This window comes from Triticum aestivum, chromosome 5D (genome assembly GCF_018294505.1).
Source record: "Triticum aestivum cultivar Chinese Spring chromosome 5D, IWGSC CS RefSeq v2.1, whole genome shotgun sequence".
Classification (NCBI taxonomy): domain Eukaryota; kingdom Viridiplantae; phylum Streptophyta; class Magnoliopsida; order Poales; family Poaceae; genus Triticum; species Triticum aestivum.
Window position 1 is genome coordinate 348048874 of NC_057808.1, and position 14052 is coordinate 348062925.

The following is a 14052-nucleotide window of genomic DNA, read 5'->3' on the forward strand; positions in this document are numbered from 1 at the left end:
AAAAGAAAGAACTGCAACCTTAGTGAGAAATGTGTAATATAAGTCAAACTATGGAGACAACGGCTTGATTATCAACACTAGTTGAACTAGTACTAACGTCAGAGGATCTCATTCTCATCACTATCTTATCTTAACTAATGTACTCAACAATCTTCAAGAGAATAAATAATTAGTCGTATTACACCGCACGCAAATAAAGAGAAATAAAACCCTCGTCTTGGAAGCCCAAGCAAGTAAGCAAAACAGAGATGAGAAAGGGACTATCCCTGAGCTTTGAACAACACATCACTGCTGAAGTGCTGCCGATGGAGGTTGTCCAAATCCATTTGTATGTAAAATAAGAGAACTTTTCAAACCTTGCAAGCCACCGGAACTCTCCAGAGAGTCGACCATCCAACCTTCTTAAACCCCATGGGCCATGGTTCCCATCAACCATTCAAACTCCAAACGCAGCTCCAGCATTTAAATTTCCCACCTCCCCGCACTCTGCATCCCCGATTGCCCGTCGCAGCTCCTCGCAGCCGCCGTCGCCATGGGCACCCTCATCGGCCACGTCGCGCCGGGCGCCGGCTTCCTCCTCATCGGCCTGTGGCAGCTGTTCAATCACATCCGGCTGTTCGTGCTGCGGCCCAGCTACTACGCCGCGCCGCTCTGGTTCCCCGCGCGCGGCGTCCGCCACCTCGAGCTCATCCTCATCATCGTCGGCACGTCGGCGTCCATCCTGATGGAGCTCGTCATCGGCCCCGCGAAGCACCAGCCGTTCGACGACGACGGCACCATCCCGTCCGACCACCTCCACAACTTCGAGCACGCGTCCGTCTCGCTCGCGCTGCTCGCGTTCGCCGCGGTCACCATCCACATGGACAGGGTCCGGGCGCCCATGCGGGACGCCGTGTCGCAGCTGGCCGCCGCCGCGGCTTTCGCGCAGGAGCTGCTCGTCTTCCACCTCCACTCCACGGACCACATGGGCGTGGAGGGGCAGTTCCACTGGCTGCTGCAGACCGTCATCGCCGTCACGCTGGCCACCACGCTGCTGGGCATCCCGTACCCGCGGAGCTTCGTGGTGAGCCTGGTCAGGTCGGCGAGCCTCGTGCTCCAGGGCGTGTGGTTGATCGTCATGGGCGTCATGCTCTGGACGCCGGGGCTCGTCTCCAAGGGGTGCTTCCTCAATCACGAGGACGGCCACGACGTGGTCCAGTGCCGCACCGACGAGGCGCTCCACCGCGCCAAGGCGCTGGTCAACCTGCAGTTCAGCTGGTACCTGACGGGCACCATGGTGTTCGTCGTCGTGCTCTACCTCCAGGTCAGCAGGCTGTACCCCGAGGAGCCGCAGTACTTGCCGCTGGTCAAGGGGAGACACGCCGGCGGCCGGTTCAGCATCGGGGACGATCGCGAGGACGATGACGACGAGGAGGACCTGGAGGCCACGAAGCGTGGCTACGGGCACGTGGTCAGCGGTGGCACAAAACCCATGGAGGTAGAGAGGTAAAACTGAAGCCGTATGCCGTGTGAACGATGAACGGAGGGAACGGTCAAGATGCAGTGTCGTATGTTACAGTGGGTATATGTTCAGTAGGATTGGTGTGCTGTAGATTGTATTTTTTTTTCACTTTTGTGGATTTGGTTTCACCGAGTGAACTGACCCGTAAATGCGGGTGAAGTTCGTGGTTGGTCACTTTGATTTGTTTATTATTTAACCTAGCTTGTTGTTCTGATCATCAGAGTACAATGGATTCAGGGTTGGCCTGTGGATGGAGAGTGGACTTGCACCTTCTTTTTTTTTCTTTTTGCGTTCTTGATGATTGTACCTTAAAGCTTGCCGTAAATGACTTCTTCTAGGCCCGTCAGTCGTCGCCGGCGCTTTCATTCGTCGCTGTCTTTTCTCAGCAACCTGTGAGTCCAATCCATTGTGTCGCTTTCAGTGTTAGTTGCTAGCATCTTATTTATCTTGGACCGGCTTATAGCGGTTACGAACGATTTGTGTGGCAATTTAGGTTGGCTGAGGCTATGATTTGCCATACTTACAAACTAGATCTGTCATCTTCCCGAAATTGCCATTAAAAAGTTTAATTTGTCATCCCTTCCAACGGACATCAGCTGAATAACACTACCGTTTATCTTCCAGCTGGTTTACGTGAATGATTGCTATACTCCATTTCTCCCAAAAAACAACAAACAATATCATCGCGCCAACGAACAACCCGAGTGCTAAACATGGGTTTTACGGAAACTTGAAATACCCCTCCATCCCGAATTACTTGTCACAAAAATGGATAGAAATTGATGTACCTGGGACTAAACACATATACATCTAGATACATTAATTTCTGCGACAAGTAATTACGGACAAAGAGTATATGCCGAATCAAGAACACATATATAGCATTTGATACTTTAGTATGGATCAACTCGATGAAAGAGGCAAAATTACTGGTGCTAAACGAGTTCTCCTTTATTAGCGTAACGAGGCAAACATTTCACACTTCTGATGAGTTCTGAGCACAAGACATTGCCAAGTTAACAGAGTTTTCATAGGTCTAGCATTATTGCGCATGATTACACCATGCACAGCATCCGTGCCAGCAAACGGTTACTCGATCCGTTTCCCATCTCTTCCCCGAATGGTCCGGTGATCCAATGGTAAAACAAAACCGACTCGCGAGATAACTGATGTACACACCTCAACCGATCTGCCTCTCTCTCTGATGCCGGATCTACGACTAGGAGGTGGTGAGATTAGTTTAGAGTTTACCCAAGTTACGCCAGTGCAGCTACGAGCGTGGCAATGAAGATTGCATAGTAGCAACGCGTCGATGCCACTTCTCCAATTCTCTTGGCTCGCCGATAGCAAGCACAAATAACAAAAGCAAAGAGTGCAAGCCGTCTGATCCATCCCTAAGAACGTCTCCAACAGACGCACAAAAACTGCTCTGCACGTTAAAATTTGGGTTTTTTTGGCGCCGGACAGCTCCAGCAAAAACTGTAAAATAGTGCACACGTAAAAAAGGATTGGGCACGCGCTAAAAAGCGCTATCAGAAGCTGCAAATTTGGGGCGCCGGATTGCGCGCGCTTCATAATTTACACTGCTGTTTTTTTGCGCGCTCGTTTTTTGGCATCTGCTAAATCTATATTGGATCCGGCGCATTAAAAATGTTATAGTGGCGCATTAAACTATTTTAGCGTGCGAAACTTTTATGCGCCTGTTGGAGATGCTCTAAGCAACGTTCCATGTGCATGCAAAAACTAATCCGGCCGTCGTCGATCGGTCTATCACCTTGGCAAGGAAAGCGATCGAGGAACAGGAGGATAAACATTTGGTTTCCTTTTCTTCTACATCTAGATAATACAGATAGAGAAACATTTGTCTAGCTGGTTTGCTTGGACCGCCTCGCTACTTGGCCAACGCTTCCTTGCTGGAGAATTTGCTTGCTGCGCACACAGCTGCTGCTAGCTGAGCCTGAGACGTGCACCGTCTCGTGTCTAAGCTCTCGAGCTAATCATAGCGCCCTGTGTCTCGTGTCTCTCTTTGTTTGGGGCTACGCCGTCGGGTCAATTCAGGTGGCTTGAGCGGGCTGCCATCTCGTACACATGGCGAACTGACGGCCATGATTAATTCGTCAAGGTCACGACTCACAAGTACTGGAACGGAGAGGCTTCGGTAATCGGGAACATATCTGATGCACCAAGGCAATTGGTGCTACCGGTGCACCGGACCACGTTACACATTTAAAATTGTTCGAAAAAAATCTAGAAACAATTTAGTGTATCGATACAACTATCTTGTCACAAAAATTCAAATAAAAAATCAAAACAATGGTCAAGATACAAAAATGACAATTTTGACGTCAATGTGCTAATGGGCCAAAACTGAAGCCCAACTTGTGTTATGTACTATTCAGTGTCAAATTTGTTATTTTTGTATCTCGAGCAATGTTCGAGTATTGATCTAAATTTTTGTGACAACATACATTCATGTTGTCTCAATGCACTAATTTTTTTCCGGATTTTTTCGAACATTTTTGAATGTGCAACGGACGACCGGTGCACCGGTAGCACCAATTGCCTTGGTGCACCAGATACATCCCCTTCGGTAATCACCCGTCCTGTTTTAACAATGGACGGCCGGGCAGCAGGGCAAGAAACTTGCAAGCTGCTACTTCCAAACGAAAAGACAAGTTTTTTTAGGGCAAGTACTCGGCCAAAAATCACTAGATTACAATGTGATTTATGTCATAATATAGAATTAAAACATAAATAAACATTTGCTTCAAATAAATTTAATGATAGATGCACTATATATTAACAAAGTAAAACAAACTAATATGTGCAAAAAAAGATAGTATACGGTGAATTCATCACGGGGGAATTTTATGCCATCTTACACATAAGACAAAGAGAAGGATAAAAAAAGAAGGGAAGAATGATCTTTGATGTAACTAGACAATTGTTCGGGTGTTGCAAAGAAACATAAATATTATAGTACGTTAGCTGTGATTTATCTCCCATATTAATGTGACTACCTAAATAAGTATTTATCAAATTCTGTCCACAATTTACCTACCTAAATAAATTTGAGGATTTTATTGGTAATCACTTATCTGGTAAAAACTTATTGGCTTGTAGAAAAACATAATTTTATTTGATAAGTCAATAAAAGGTGGGATAGTTAAGACGGTTTCAAAGAAAACCAGTGAAAAACCCAGAGTTAGGAGGGGCAAAAGTCAAAACTGAGAGAGGGAAGGAGGTACATATGTGAGGTTGAACGAAGCGTTCTGCCTAGCTAGAAAGAGAACCTTCCATCTTGTTTAAGTAGTAGATAGAGATAGAGATTTTATTTTTTGTTGGCCATTTTCTGTCGTGTTGTCTTTCCATTATATTGGTCACTTCTTTTATCTTATATACGGTGCCTTTTGACTGTCTTTTCTCAACAATAGAAAGGATGGCCAGAGAAAAAGCAAATAACAAAAAACAGAGCTCAAAAAGAACGTTTGATTGATCAATGAAAGCCCACTAAGAAATTGTAAGAATAAAGCAGGCCCACTATTGTCTATAAGGGAGCAATTAGATAGAGCATACTCTTTTTCTCAAAAAAAAAAAAAGGTTAGAGCATACTCTCTAGGTGGGCTTCCCAGGGGTACTCAAGGTGGAGCACGGTGAGTGCTCCAGCGGCACCACGTGTCGTGCACTCGCGCTTCCCACCCATGATTTTTATGTATTGCTTTTCTAAAAAAAATATTGCTTTTCTAATTTTTGCTCGGTTTTATTGTTTTCCCCCACAATTCTACAATATTTTTGGGTTTGTTCAGTTTTTTTGGGGGGGTTTCCATCTTGGGTTTTCTCCGATGCATTTGTTGGGGAACGCAGTATTTCAAAATTTTCCTACGATCACGCAAGATCTATCTAGTAGATGCATAGCAACGAGTGGGGAGAGTGTGTCCACGTACACTCGTAGACCGAAAGCGGAAGCGTTAAGTAACGCGGTTGATGTAGTCGAACGTCTTCGCCATCCAACCGATCAAGTACCGAACGCACGACACCTCCGCGATCTACCCATGTTGGCCCATTAGTTCCCCCAGGGTTTCCGATAACCCCCCGACACTCCGATATTTACCCGGTGACCCCCGAAACTCATCCGGTGTTCGAATAAGATCGTCCAATATATCAATCTTTATGTCTCGATCATTTCGAGACTCCTCGTCATGTCTGTGATCACATCTGGGACTCCGAACAACCTTCGGTACATCAATACACATAAACTCATAATACCGATCGTCATCGAACGTTAAGCATGCGGACCCCACGGGTTCGAGAACTATATAGACATGGCCGAGACTCATCTCCGGTCAATAACCAATAGCGGAACCTGGATGCTCATATTGGCTCCCACATGTTCTACGAAGATCTTTATCGGTCAAACATCATAACAACATACGTTGTTCCCTTTGTCATCGGTATGTTACTTGCCCGAGATTCGATCGTTGGTATCTCAATACCTAGTTCAATCTCGTTACCGGCCAGTCTCTTTACTCGTTCCGTAATGCATCATCCCGTAACTAACTCATTAGTCACATTGCTTGCAAGGCTTATAGTGATGTGCATTACCGAAAGGGCCAGAGATACCTCTCCGACAATCGGAGTGACAAATCCTAATCTCGATCTATGCCAACTCAACAAACACCGTTGGAGACACCTGTAGAGCATATTTATAATCACTCAGTTACGTTGTGACGTTTGATAGCACACTAAGTGTTCCTCTGGTATTTGGGAGTTGCATAATCTCATAGTCAGAGGAACATGTATAAGTCATGAAGAAAGCAATAGCAACAAACTAGACGATCATCGTGTGTGACGTCCGGATAGTTACGCTACAGTAACCCTCCGCTAATGATGCCACGTCGTCACGATTACTGTTGTTAATCTTGTGAGGATTCAAATCCCATTCAAATTTCAAATTTAAAATCAAGTCAAACAATTAAAGTTTTCAAAAGTCAAAACTAAAATGTTCTTAATGTGACAAATAAATCATGGATATTATTGGTGTAGAAACAACATCTTTATAAAATAATGAAATACCCTAAAGTGATTAAAACAACAGCAAAACAATTAGTTATACTCCTAATATATTTTACAAAATAATAAACTATTTTAGCTAGGTGCCAAAGTTATTGTGGCAGTGGTATAATTAATGTTACAATGTTAGGTGCTAATTGAATATTTTACCAAACTAAAACAATTTGGGAAATAAAATAAAAACAGAAAAGAAAATAAATAAAAGATAAAAGATAAAACAAAAATGAAAAAGGACCCCCCCTCACTGGCCTTTGGCTCGGCAGGCCACCAGGCTGCCCAGCCGGCCCACTAGGCCCGGGCCACCCCCCTTAGTCCCCATAACCTTCCCCCACCGACGGGAAACCCTAGCCCATCGCACCCACTCCCCCCCACTACGCTCTCCTCCCCCGATCCGATCTGGATCGGGGCTTGCCTCATCGCCCCTGACGCCGCGCGTCGCCGCACCGCCGGCGCCCGTCGCTCCGACTCGCCGGGCCACCTCGCCGCTCGTCGAACGCCTCCCCGCTGCGCCCCGCCGACCACGACTCGCCGCCCGGCGCTGCCCGACGTCGTCTTCCCCGCGCCCGTCGCCGGATCGCCAAGTGCCGCATCTCCTCATCACCACCTCGTCGGACTGCCGCGCCGGAACGTCGTCCCCGTCCTCCTCCCCACGCCCCACTGCCCCGTGCCCTACAACCCTGGTGAGGCCCTCGGCCTCTCCTCCTCTCCCCGCACTCGCCGTCCGCCCGATGCTGCCCCGTGGCCGCGGCCTCCTCCCCGCGTCGCGACTGGACCGGCGTCCCGCGCGCGCCCACCGTGGCCGGGTCCTCGCACGCGCGCCTGCCCGGGGGCGCGCCCTGCCTCGATCCGGGGCCACGCCCTGCCTCGCTCCGGGGACGCGCTCGTCGCGCCCGCGACCTCCCGTGGCCGCGCCCGGAGTTCTGCTCCCCTGCGCCTGCTCCACTCCCTCCGCGCCCTGGCCGCACCCACCTGCGCCCAGCCGCGCGTACCCGTCTTGCGCCACCGTGCCCGCAGCCGCCGGCCGGGTTCATCTGCCCCGTCGCCTCGAGTCCGCCTGATGGGCGCCTCGCCTGCAACGGCGCCCGCTGCCCAGCGCCCGCTCGGGTGACACCCGCACCCGAGCACCCGAACCCATTAAGGCCCCTGGCCCATTGACAGTCGGGCCCCACCCTAGTACCAGAACGTTAAAAAAAGGAATTAAAGAAAATAGTAAATAAGAAATAAAAATATTAACTAATTAATTAATTAACTAAATTAATTAAACTTAATTAATCCTATTTAATTAACCTAATTAACTAATGTTAATTAATTAAACAGTCAATGACATGCGGGACCCTCCTGTCAGCTTGACCCAGTCAACACCTCTGTTGACTGATGACGTCATGCAGATGCAGTAATGCCATTTTCGAATTAAATTAGTAATAATAATTTATAAATTGATTTAAATCTTTAAAAATGAATATAAAATAAACTGTAACTCGGATGAAAATGTTTTGTACATGAAAGTTGCTCAGAACGACGAGAAGAATCCGGATACGCAGCCCGTTCGTCCGCCACACATCCCTAGCATAGCAAACTCGCAACTTTTCCCCTTCGATTCATCTGTCCGAAAACACGAAACACCGGGAATACTTTTCCGGATGTTTTCCCCCTTCGCCGGTACCACCTCCTACCGCGTTAGGGCACACCTAGCACCGGGCATTGTCATGTCTTCCATCGTCATGCTTATGTTTGCATTATATTCATTGTTTCTTCCCCCTCTTCTCTCTGGTAGACTACGAGATCGACGTCGCTGCTGGTGCCCCGACCGACTACGCTGTTGACGACCCCTACTTGCCAGAGCAACCAGGCAAGCCCCCCCTTGATCACCAGATATCGCCTATTCTTCTCTATACTGCTTGCATTAGAGTAGTGTAGCATGACTGCTTTCGGTTAATCCTATTATGCTGCATAGCCTGTCATCGTTACTACAGTTGTTACCCTTACCTGCTATCCTACTGCTTAGTATAGGATACTAGTGTTCCATCAGTGGCCCTACACTCTTGTCCGTCTGCCATGCTATACTACTGGGCCATGATCACTTCGGGAGGTGATCACGGGTATATACTATATACTTTATACATGATACATGTGGTGACTAAAGTCGGGTCGGCTCGAGGAGTACCCGCGAGTGATTCACGGATTGGGGGCTGAAAGGACCTTTGTCCCGACGACCCTCTGGGTGGATCTTTGTGGCGGAGCGACAGGGCAGGTTGAGACCGCCTAGGTGAGAGGTGGGCCTGGCCCTGGTCGGTGTCCGCGGTTACATCAAATAACACGCTTAACGAGTTCTTGGTATTTGATCTGAGTCTGGCCATTTGGTCTATACGCACTAACCAACTACGCGGGAACAGTTATGGCACTCGACGTCGTGGTAACAGCCGAAGCCTTCGTGACGTCAGCGACTGAGCGGCGCGCGCCGGATTGGACTGGAACGCCTGCTAGGCTAGGTCTGCTTCCGGCCGCGTTCGCAACGTGCAGGTGTGCAATGGGCGATGGGCCCAGACCCCTGCGCCATAGGATTTAGACCGGCGTGCTGACCTCTCTGTTGTGCCTAGGTGGGGCTGCGACGTGTTGATCTTCCGAGGCCGGGCAAGACCCAGGAAAGTGTGTCCGGCCAAATGGGATCGAGCGTGTTGGGTTATGTGGTGCACCCCTGCAGGGAAGTTTATCTATTCGAATAGCCGTGTCCCTCGGTAAAAGGACGACCCGGAGTTGTACCTTGACCTTATGACAACTAGAACCGGATACTTAATAAAACACACCCTTCCAAGTGCCAGATACAACCCGGTGATCGCTCTCTAACAGGGCGACGAGGAGGGGATCGCCGGGTAGGATTATGCTATGCGATGCTACTTGGTGAACTTACCATCTACTCTCTTCTACATGCTGCAAGATGGAGGTGGCCAGAAGCGTAGTCTTCGGCAGGATTAGCTATCCCCCTCTTATTCTGGCATTCTGCAGTTCAGTCCACCGATATGGCCCTTTACACATATACCCATGCATATGTAGTGTAGCTCCTTGCTTGCGAGTACTTTGGATGAGTACTCACGGTTGCTTTTCTCCCTCTTTTCCCCCTTTCCTTTCTACCTGGTTGTCGCAACCAGATGCTGGAGCCCAGGAGCCAGACGCCACCGTCGACGACGACTCCTACTACACCGGAGGTGCCTACTACTACGTGCAGCCCGCTGACGACGACCAGGAGTAGTTAGGAGGATCCCAGGCAGGAGGCCTGCGCCTTTTTTGATCTGTATCCCAGTTTGTGCTAGCCATCTTATGACAACTTGTTTAACTTATGTCTGTACTTAGATATTGTTGCTTTCGCTGACTCGTCTATGATCGAGCACTTGTATTCGAGCCCTCGAGGCCCCTGGCTTGTATTATGATGCTTGTATGACTTATTTATGTTTTAGAGTTGTGTTGTGATATCTTCCCGTGAGTCCCTGATCTCGATCGTACACGTTTGCGTGCATGATTAGTGTACGATTGAATCGGGGGTGTCACAAGTTGGTATCAGAGCCGACTGCCTGTAGGAATCCCCCTTTCCAACTCCTTGGCCGAAGTCGAGTCTAGTCATTGAAAATCTTTAATAACATGGCTGTGTGGCCTATGGGCCCACGTCGCCATTGGGTGGTATTAGGATCTTTTATTCCTTGACCTATACTCTGGGACTCTGATCTCTCTCCTATTCGGGTTTAATGAATTTACTAAAATCTAACTTTAGGATCTCGTTAATACTTCCTCCCGGAGAGCCCCTTCAGGCCAGATGATTGCCGGCTGCACCAGGAGATTCCGAAGATACTCTACGATGTGCTCTCGAGACTATGTGCCATCGCTTTTACAATTCACTTCCATCAATAAATCCCTATGGATAACTACTTACACCTATCGTTCATATTGTCATCCCCAGTTGCTCTTGTTATTACAAGATGTCCTGAAATACTCTTCGATATTCCGAGAATTCTTTATGCTTACTGTCCTGCAGTTCCTTGCCGCATGAATACCCCTACGGATAATTACTCGCACTTGCCGCATATCCGTTCGTCCAAAGTTGTTCAGGTGTTTCACAAAAGTCTTCGAAATACTACCCGATCTTCCGGTAGTCCTTCTGCAAATACTTGTCTGCTTGCAGTTTGGACAATTCGATTTGACTAACAATAACCATTAAAATCCTTGTGATTGACATTCTGATCGTGTTGATTCAACATGTGTGTAAATGCACACAATCATCAGTTATTCCCTGGAAATTTCCTTCCGGCTCAGACATCATTTTAAACGTGAGCTGGTTCTCAAGCAATCCAATTGTCGTCGATTGAACCCTAAGCCTACTCAACTTATCCATTCTTAATTAGAGTTTTTGCCTCTGAGCCCTTGATTTGGAAATTATGATTCTTTGCCTTTGAGCTTTGAGTTAGTCAGTTGTTTCTATAATCTAAGGCCCTTGCCTTGATTCTTCCTCTGGTTGTGTGCCGATGCTCACATCAGCTCCATTATGAACCATCAAGTCCTTTGTTGAATTATCATCTGACAGTGTCCTTCGTATACAAAAACCTCGAGAAGTTCTTTTCGGGATACATAATACCATTGGTAAATCCCGTTCTATGATTTGGCCAACCATGCTCTACTTTCGAGCTGGTGATATTTATATTGAAGCTTGTGGTATATGTTTCCACTATACCCTGACGGGTTGAACCTATGCCTTCCTTAATATGTGTGAACCCGAAAGTTTTCACGGGTCATACTCCTCTGGTAATTCACCAGGTAGGTTTTGACACTGAAATCATCTTTATCTAGAGCAGTGATTGAAAGGTTATGCATTGAAGAAGTGGGAGTCGACCTTGAACTTTGTGTTCATGCCCATGGACACGATGTAGATCTTATCATTAAAGCTTCTCTTAAATTAATTATTCCCTTGGTATAAGTTCATCTTATATCTGGGATCTGGCCTTTTGCAATCATGGTTCCGACCATGTTCTCCTTTAAATACCATTTCTCGTGCAAGTGTAAGCACTTGTCTTCTATAGAGCAATACCCCAGTCCAACCTCTACTTTGATCTATCGTCGAGTATTACCCCCTGGTATCTCGAGGTTATCACGGAACATCATATCTTCTTATGAGTTCTTCATCAAGTACTACATTCTCACCAATTTCAATTTTTCCTGGGTTCTGAGTGGTTAGTCACTCGAGTACACCGATAACTAAATTGAGTCCGCGTCGCGATTAAACAACTCTTAGTAATCTTCTTTACTTACGAGTTTGTACTCGATCACGTCATTCCTAGCCTGATTGGCTATATCATTATCGTGCTAAATTTTAACTGTGCTACCGGGTCCTTCTTCCCGGAGCACAAATTTCGACGGTGAGCTAATCTTATAATCGATCTTCCTCGTCATATTGTTTCTCCTTGAACAACAAACTTGATTTCGAGTTTGTGTCGTACCCATGGTCCCAATAACCGTTTGCTTCATCATTCCTTTAGCTTGATGTCATCGCCGATCGATTACATCTTCATGAAATCTCTCGACAAATGTGTCGTGATCATCATCAGCATTCTGAGCTCTTCTAGGATATCAATTGAATTCATGATGGGAAATACCATCCCTGCCCTCGATGATTTGTGTTGTCATCAACCACTTTATTGCCTTCCCTCCAACACAAGCTTGTTCGTGTTCTATGTTATACCTTGAGTTCCTTGCTATCCAGCATTTGTTCTTCTTTACCTTGGAGTATTACCATCTTTTATGTCAAGAATGCCGTGAGGATTACTCCACCTCTTAAGAATTCTTGGTATAGTGATACCTCTCACCATCACCATTCTTTCTTGGTCCCCGTGTTGTTTCTAACTGGAATACCAACAATTGAACTATGATGTGTAAATTCAAAACTTCTAACCCTATTGCTTTGAAGTGAATGATCGATTGATTCATTTTAATTCTTTTGTTCATTAAGTCACCGTTCTCACATTTATCGTGCAACCCATCCCATATTTCAGGTGCACCTGTCAACCTATGTTTAATTGTGGATGTTTTCCTCGAACATACATCATTATATCATTTGATCTGACAAATGTTATCTCCTTGTTCACATAATTGTGGAGATCCATCTTTTTGGATATCTCGTTGAAATATCGCTGAGTCCATCAGCCACCTCCTCGTCCCCTCCTTGGTTTAATGATGAACTCTTGTTTTGGAACTCGCTTCCATAATTCTTTTCCCGAGAAACTTACTATGTCATCTCGTCAAATTGTGTTGCACCTTTTCTTCTTAGGCATCCTGAGTCTGAGGTATCCTAACACCGTCAGATCTGAATCTCGGTCAGATATGATGGTTGGAACATTTTTCCAAGAGTTATAACGTTGGTCTTTATATGACCCGGCAAGGTGATGTCATGCCTAACACAGCTGGCTGGAGGGCCTATTGTTATAGTTCTTCCTTTTAGCAATGTTAACCATCCTTCCATGAGGAAATTGAAAGACTTATTCTATAAGTTGTTCCTAATGAATCCATTGAGTATCCAAAGTCCGACCTTTGCTTGAAGACCATGTCAATGCTATCTCGAAGCATGTCTATGGTACTCTGATTTTCAACAAGAACATTTGAACCCCAATGCTAAATGTTTCTTGCCCAATTATCCAAACACCGTTGTATGGGTAATGTCATGAAATTTCTCTCCCCTACCTAAAGGGTTTTCTACATTATCTCTCGTCGTGGATATCTTGCTCTGCTTGTCCTTGGGAAGGGTATACCCCTGGTACATGTGTCAAACACATTTTCCATTCCATTGTTCTGTTTGATCTGATGATCACATTTTCCTTTCCATTGATTTGTTTAACCTTCCTTGTGATCCATATGAACTAAGCAGTAATATTCTTCTGCTTATGTAAACGCCTTGGTGTACAACCGTGTCAGTAAGCCCCTGTTGCATTTGTCGATAGCATTCCGGTAACCACCGATGGACGAGAACTTTGCCTATTGGTCTGCCTCGTTCAACGAGCAGGAAAATGGTTCTCTTTGTCCCTCGCTCTTGGTACCGATGTGACGTTGACATAACTGACAGGCTTTCCTCTGACCTGCATTGCTATCATGATCGTGCATGATCACAACGCCCTCCCTATTTTTTTTAACCCACATGGTGGGCCCATAACCCACAGTTCCACAGGATCGAAACCTGACTCTCCTGTGCACCCCTGTTGCTAAAGTTATTTCTTGCATTTGACTCCGTATGTAATTCATGGGTCAGCTTCCTAGAGATGATCTATTCTGGTATCAGACGCAATACTTATTCTCGTTGCTCTGGACCCCTTTCACACTTTGTTTCAGGAAACGAACGATTGCCTACCTGCTCGAAACGTCCCATGAAACCTCATTACTTTGCTCTCGATATTTTCTTAAGTTTCAATTCGAGTGTTACTTTCTGCCACCTTCCCCGATGTTATCGACCA

The 14052-nt window shown here is 46.5% G+C and overlaps 1 protein-coding gene across 1 annotated transcript; it reads left to right on the forward strand.

Annotated features, from left to right (window-relative positions):
* Nucleotides 1-306: 306 nt before the first annotated feature.
* Nucleotides 307-1752, forward strand: LOC123124873 (uncharacterized). The gene has a single exon (XM_044545417.1). It carries the CDS (start codon nt 533-535, stop codon nt 1487-1489), a length of 957 nt encoding a protein of 318 aa, XP_044401352.1. The 5' UTR covers nt 307-532; the 3' UTR covers nt 1490-1752.
* Nucleotides 1753-14052: the final 12300 nt, after the last annotated feature.

Coding starts and splice junctions, on each gene's coding strand:
- LOC123124873 (XM_044545417.1), top strand. CDS start 533: ATGGGCACCCTCATCGGCCACGTCGCGCCGGGCGCCGGCTTCCTCCTC.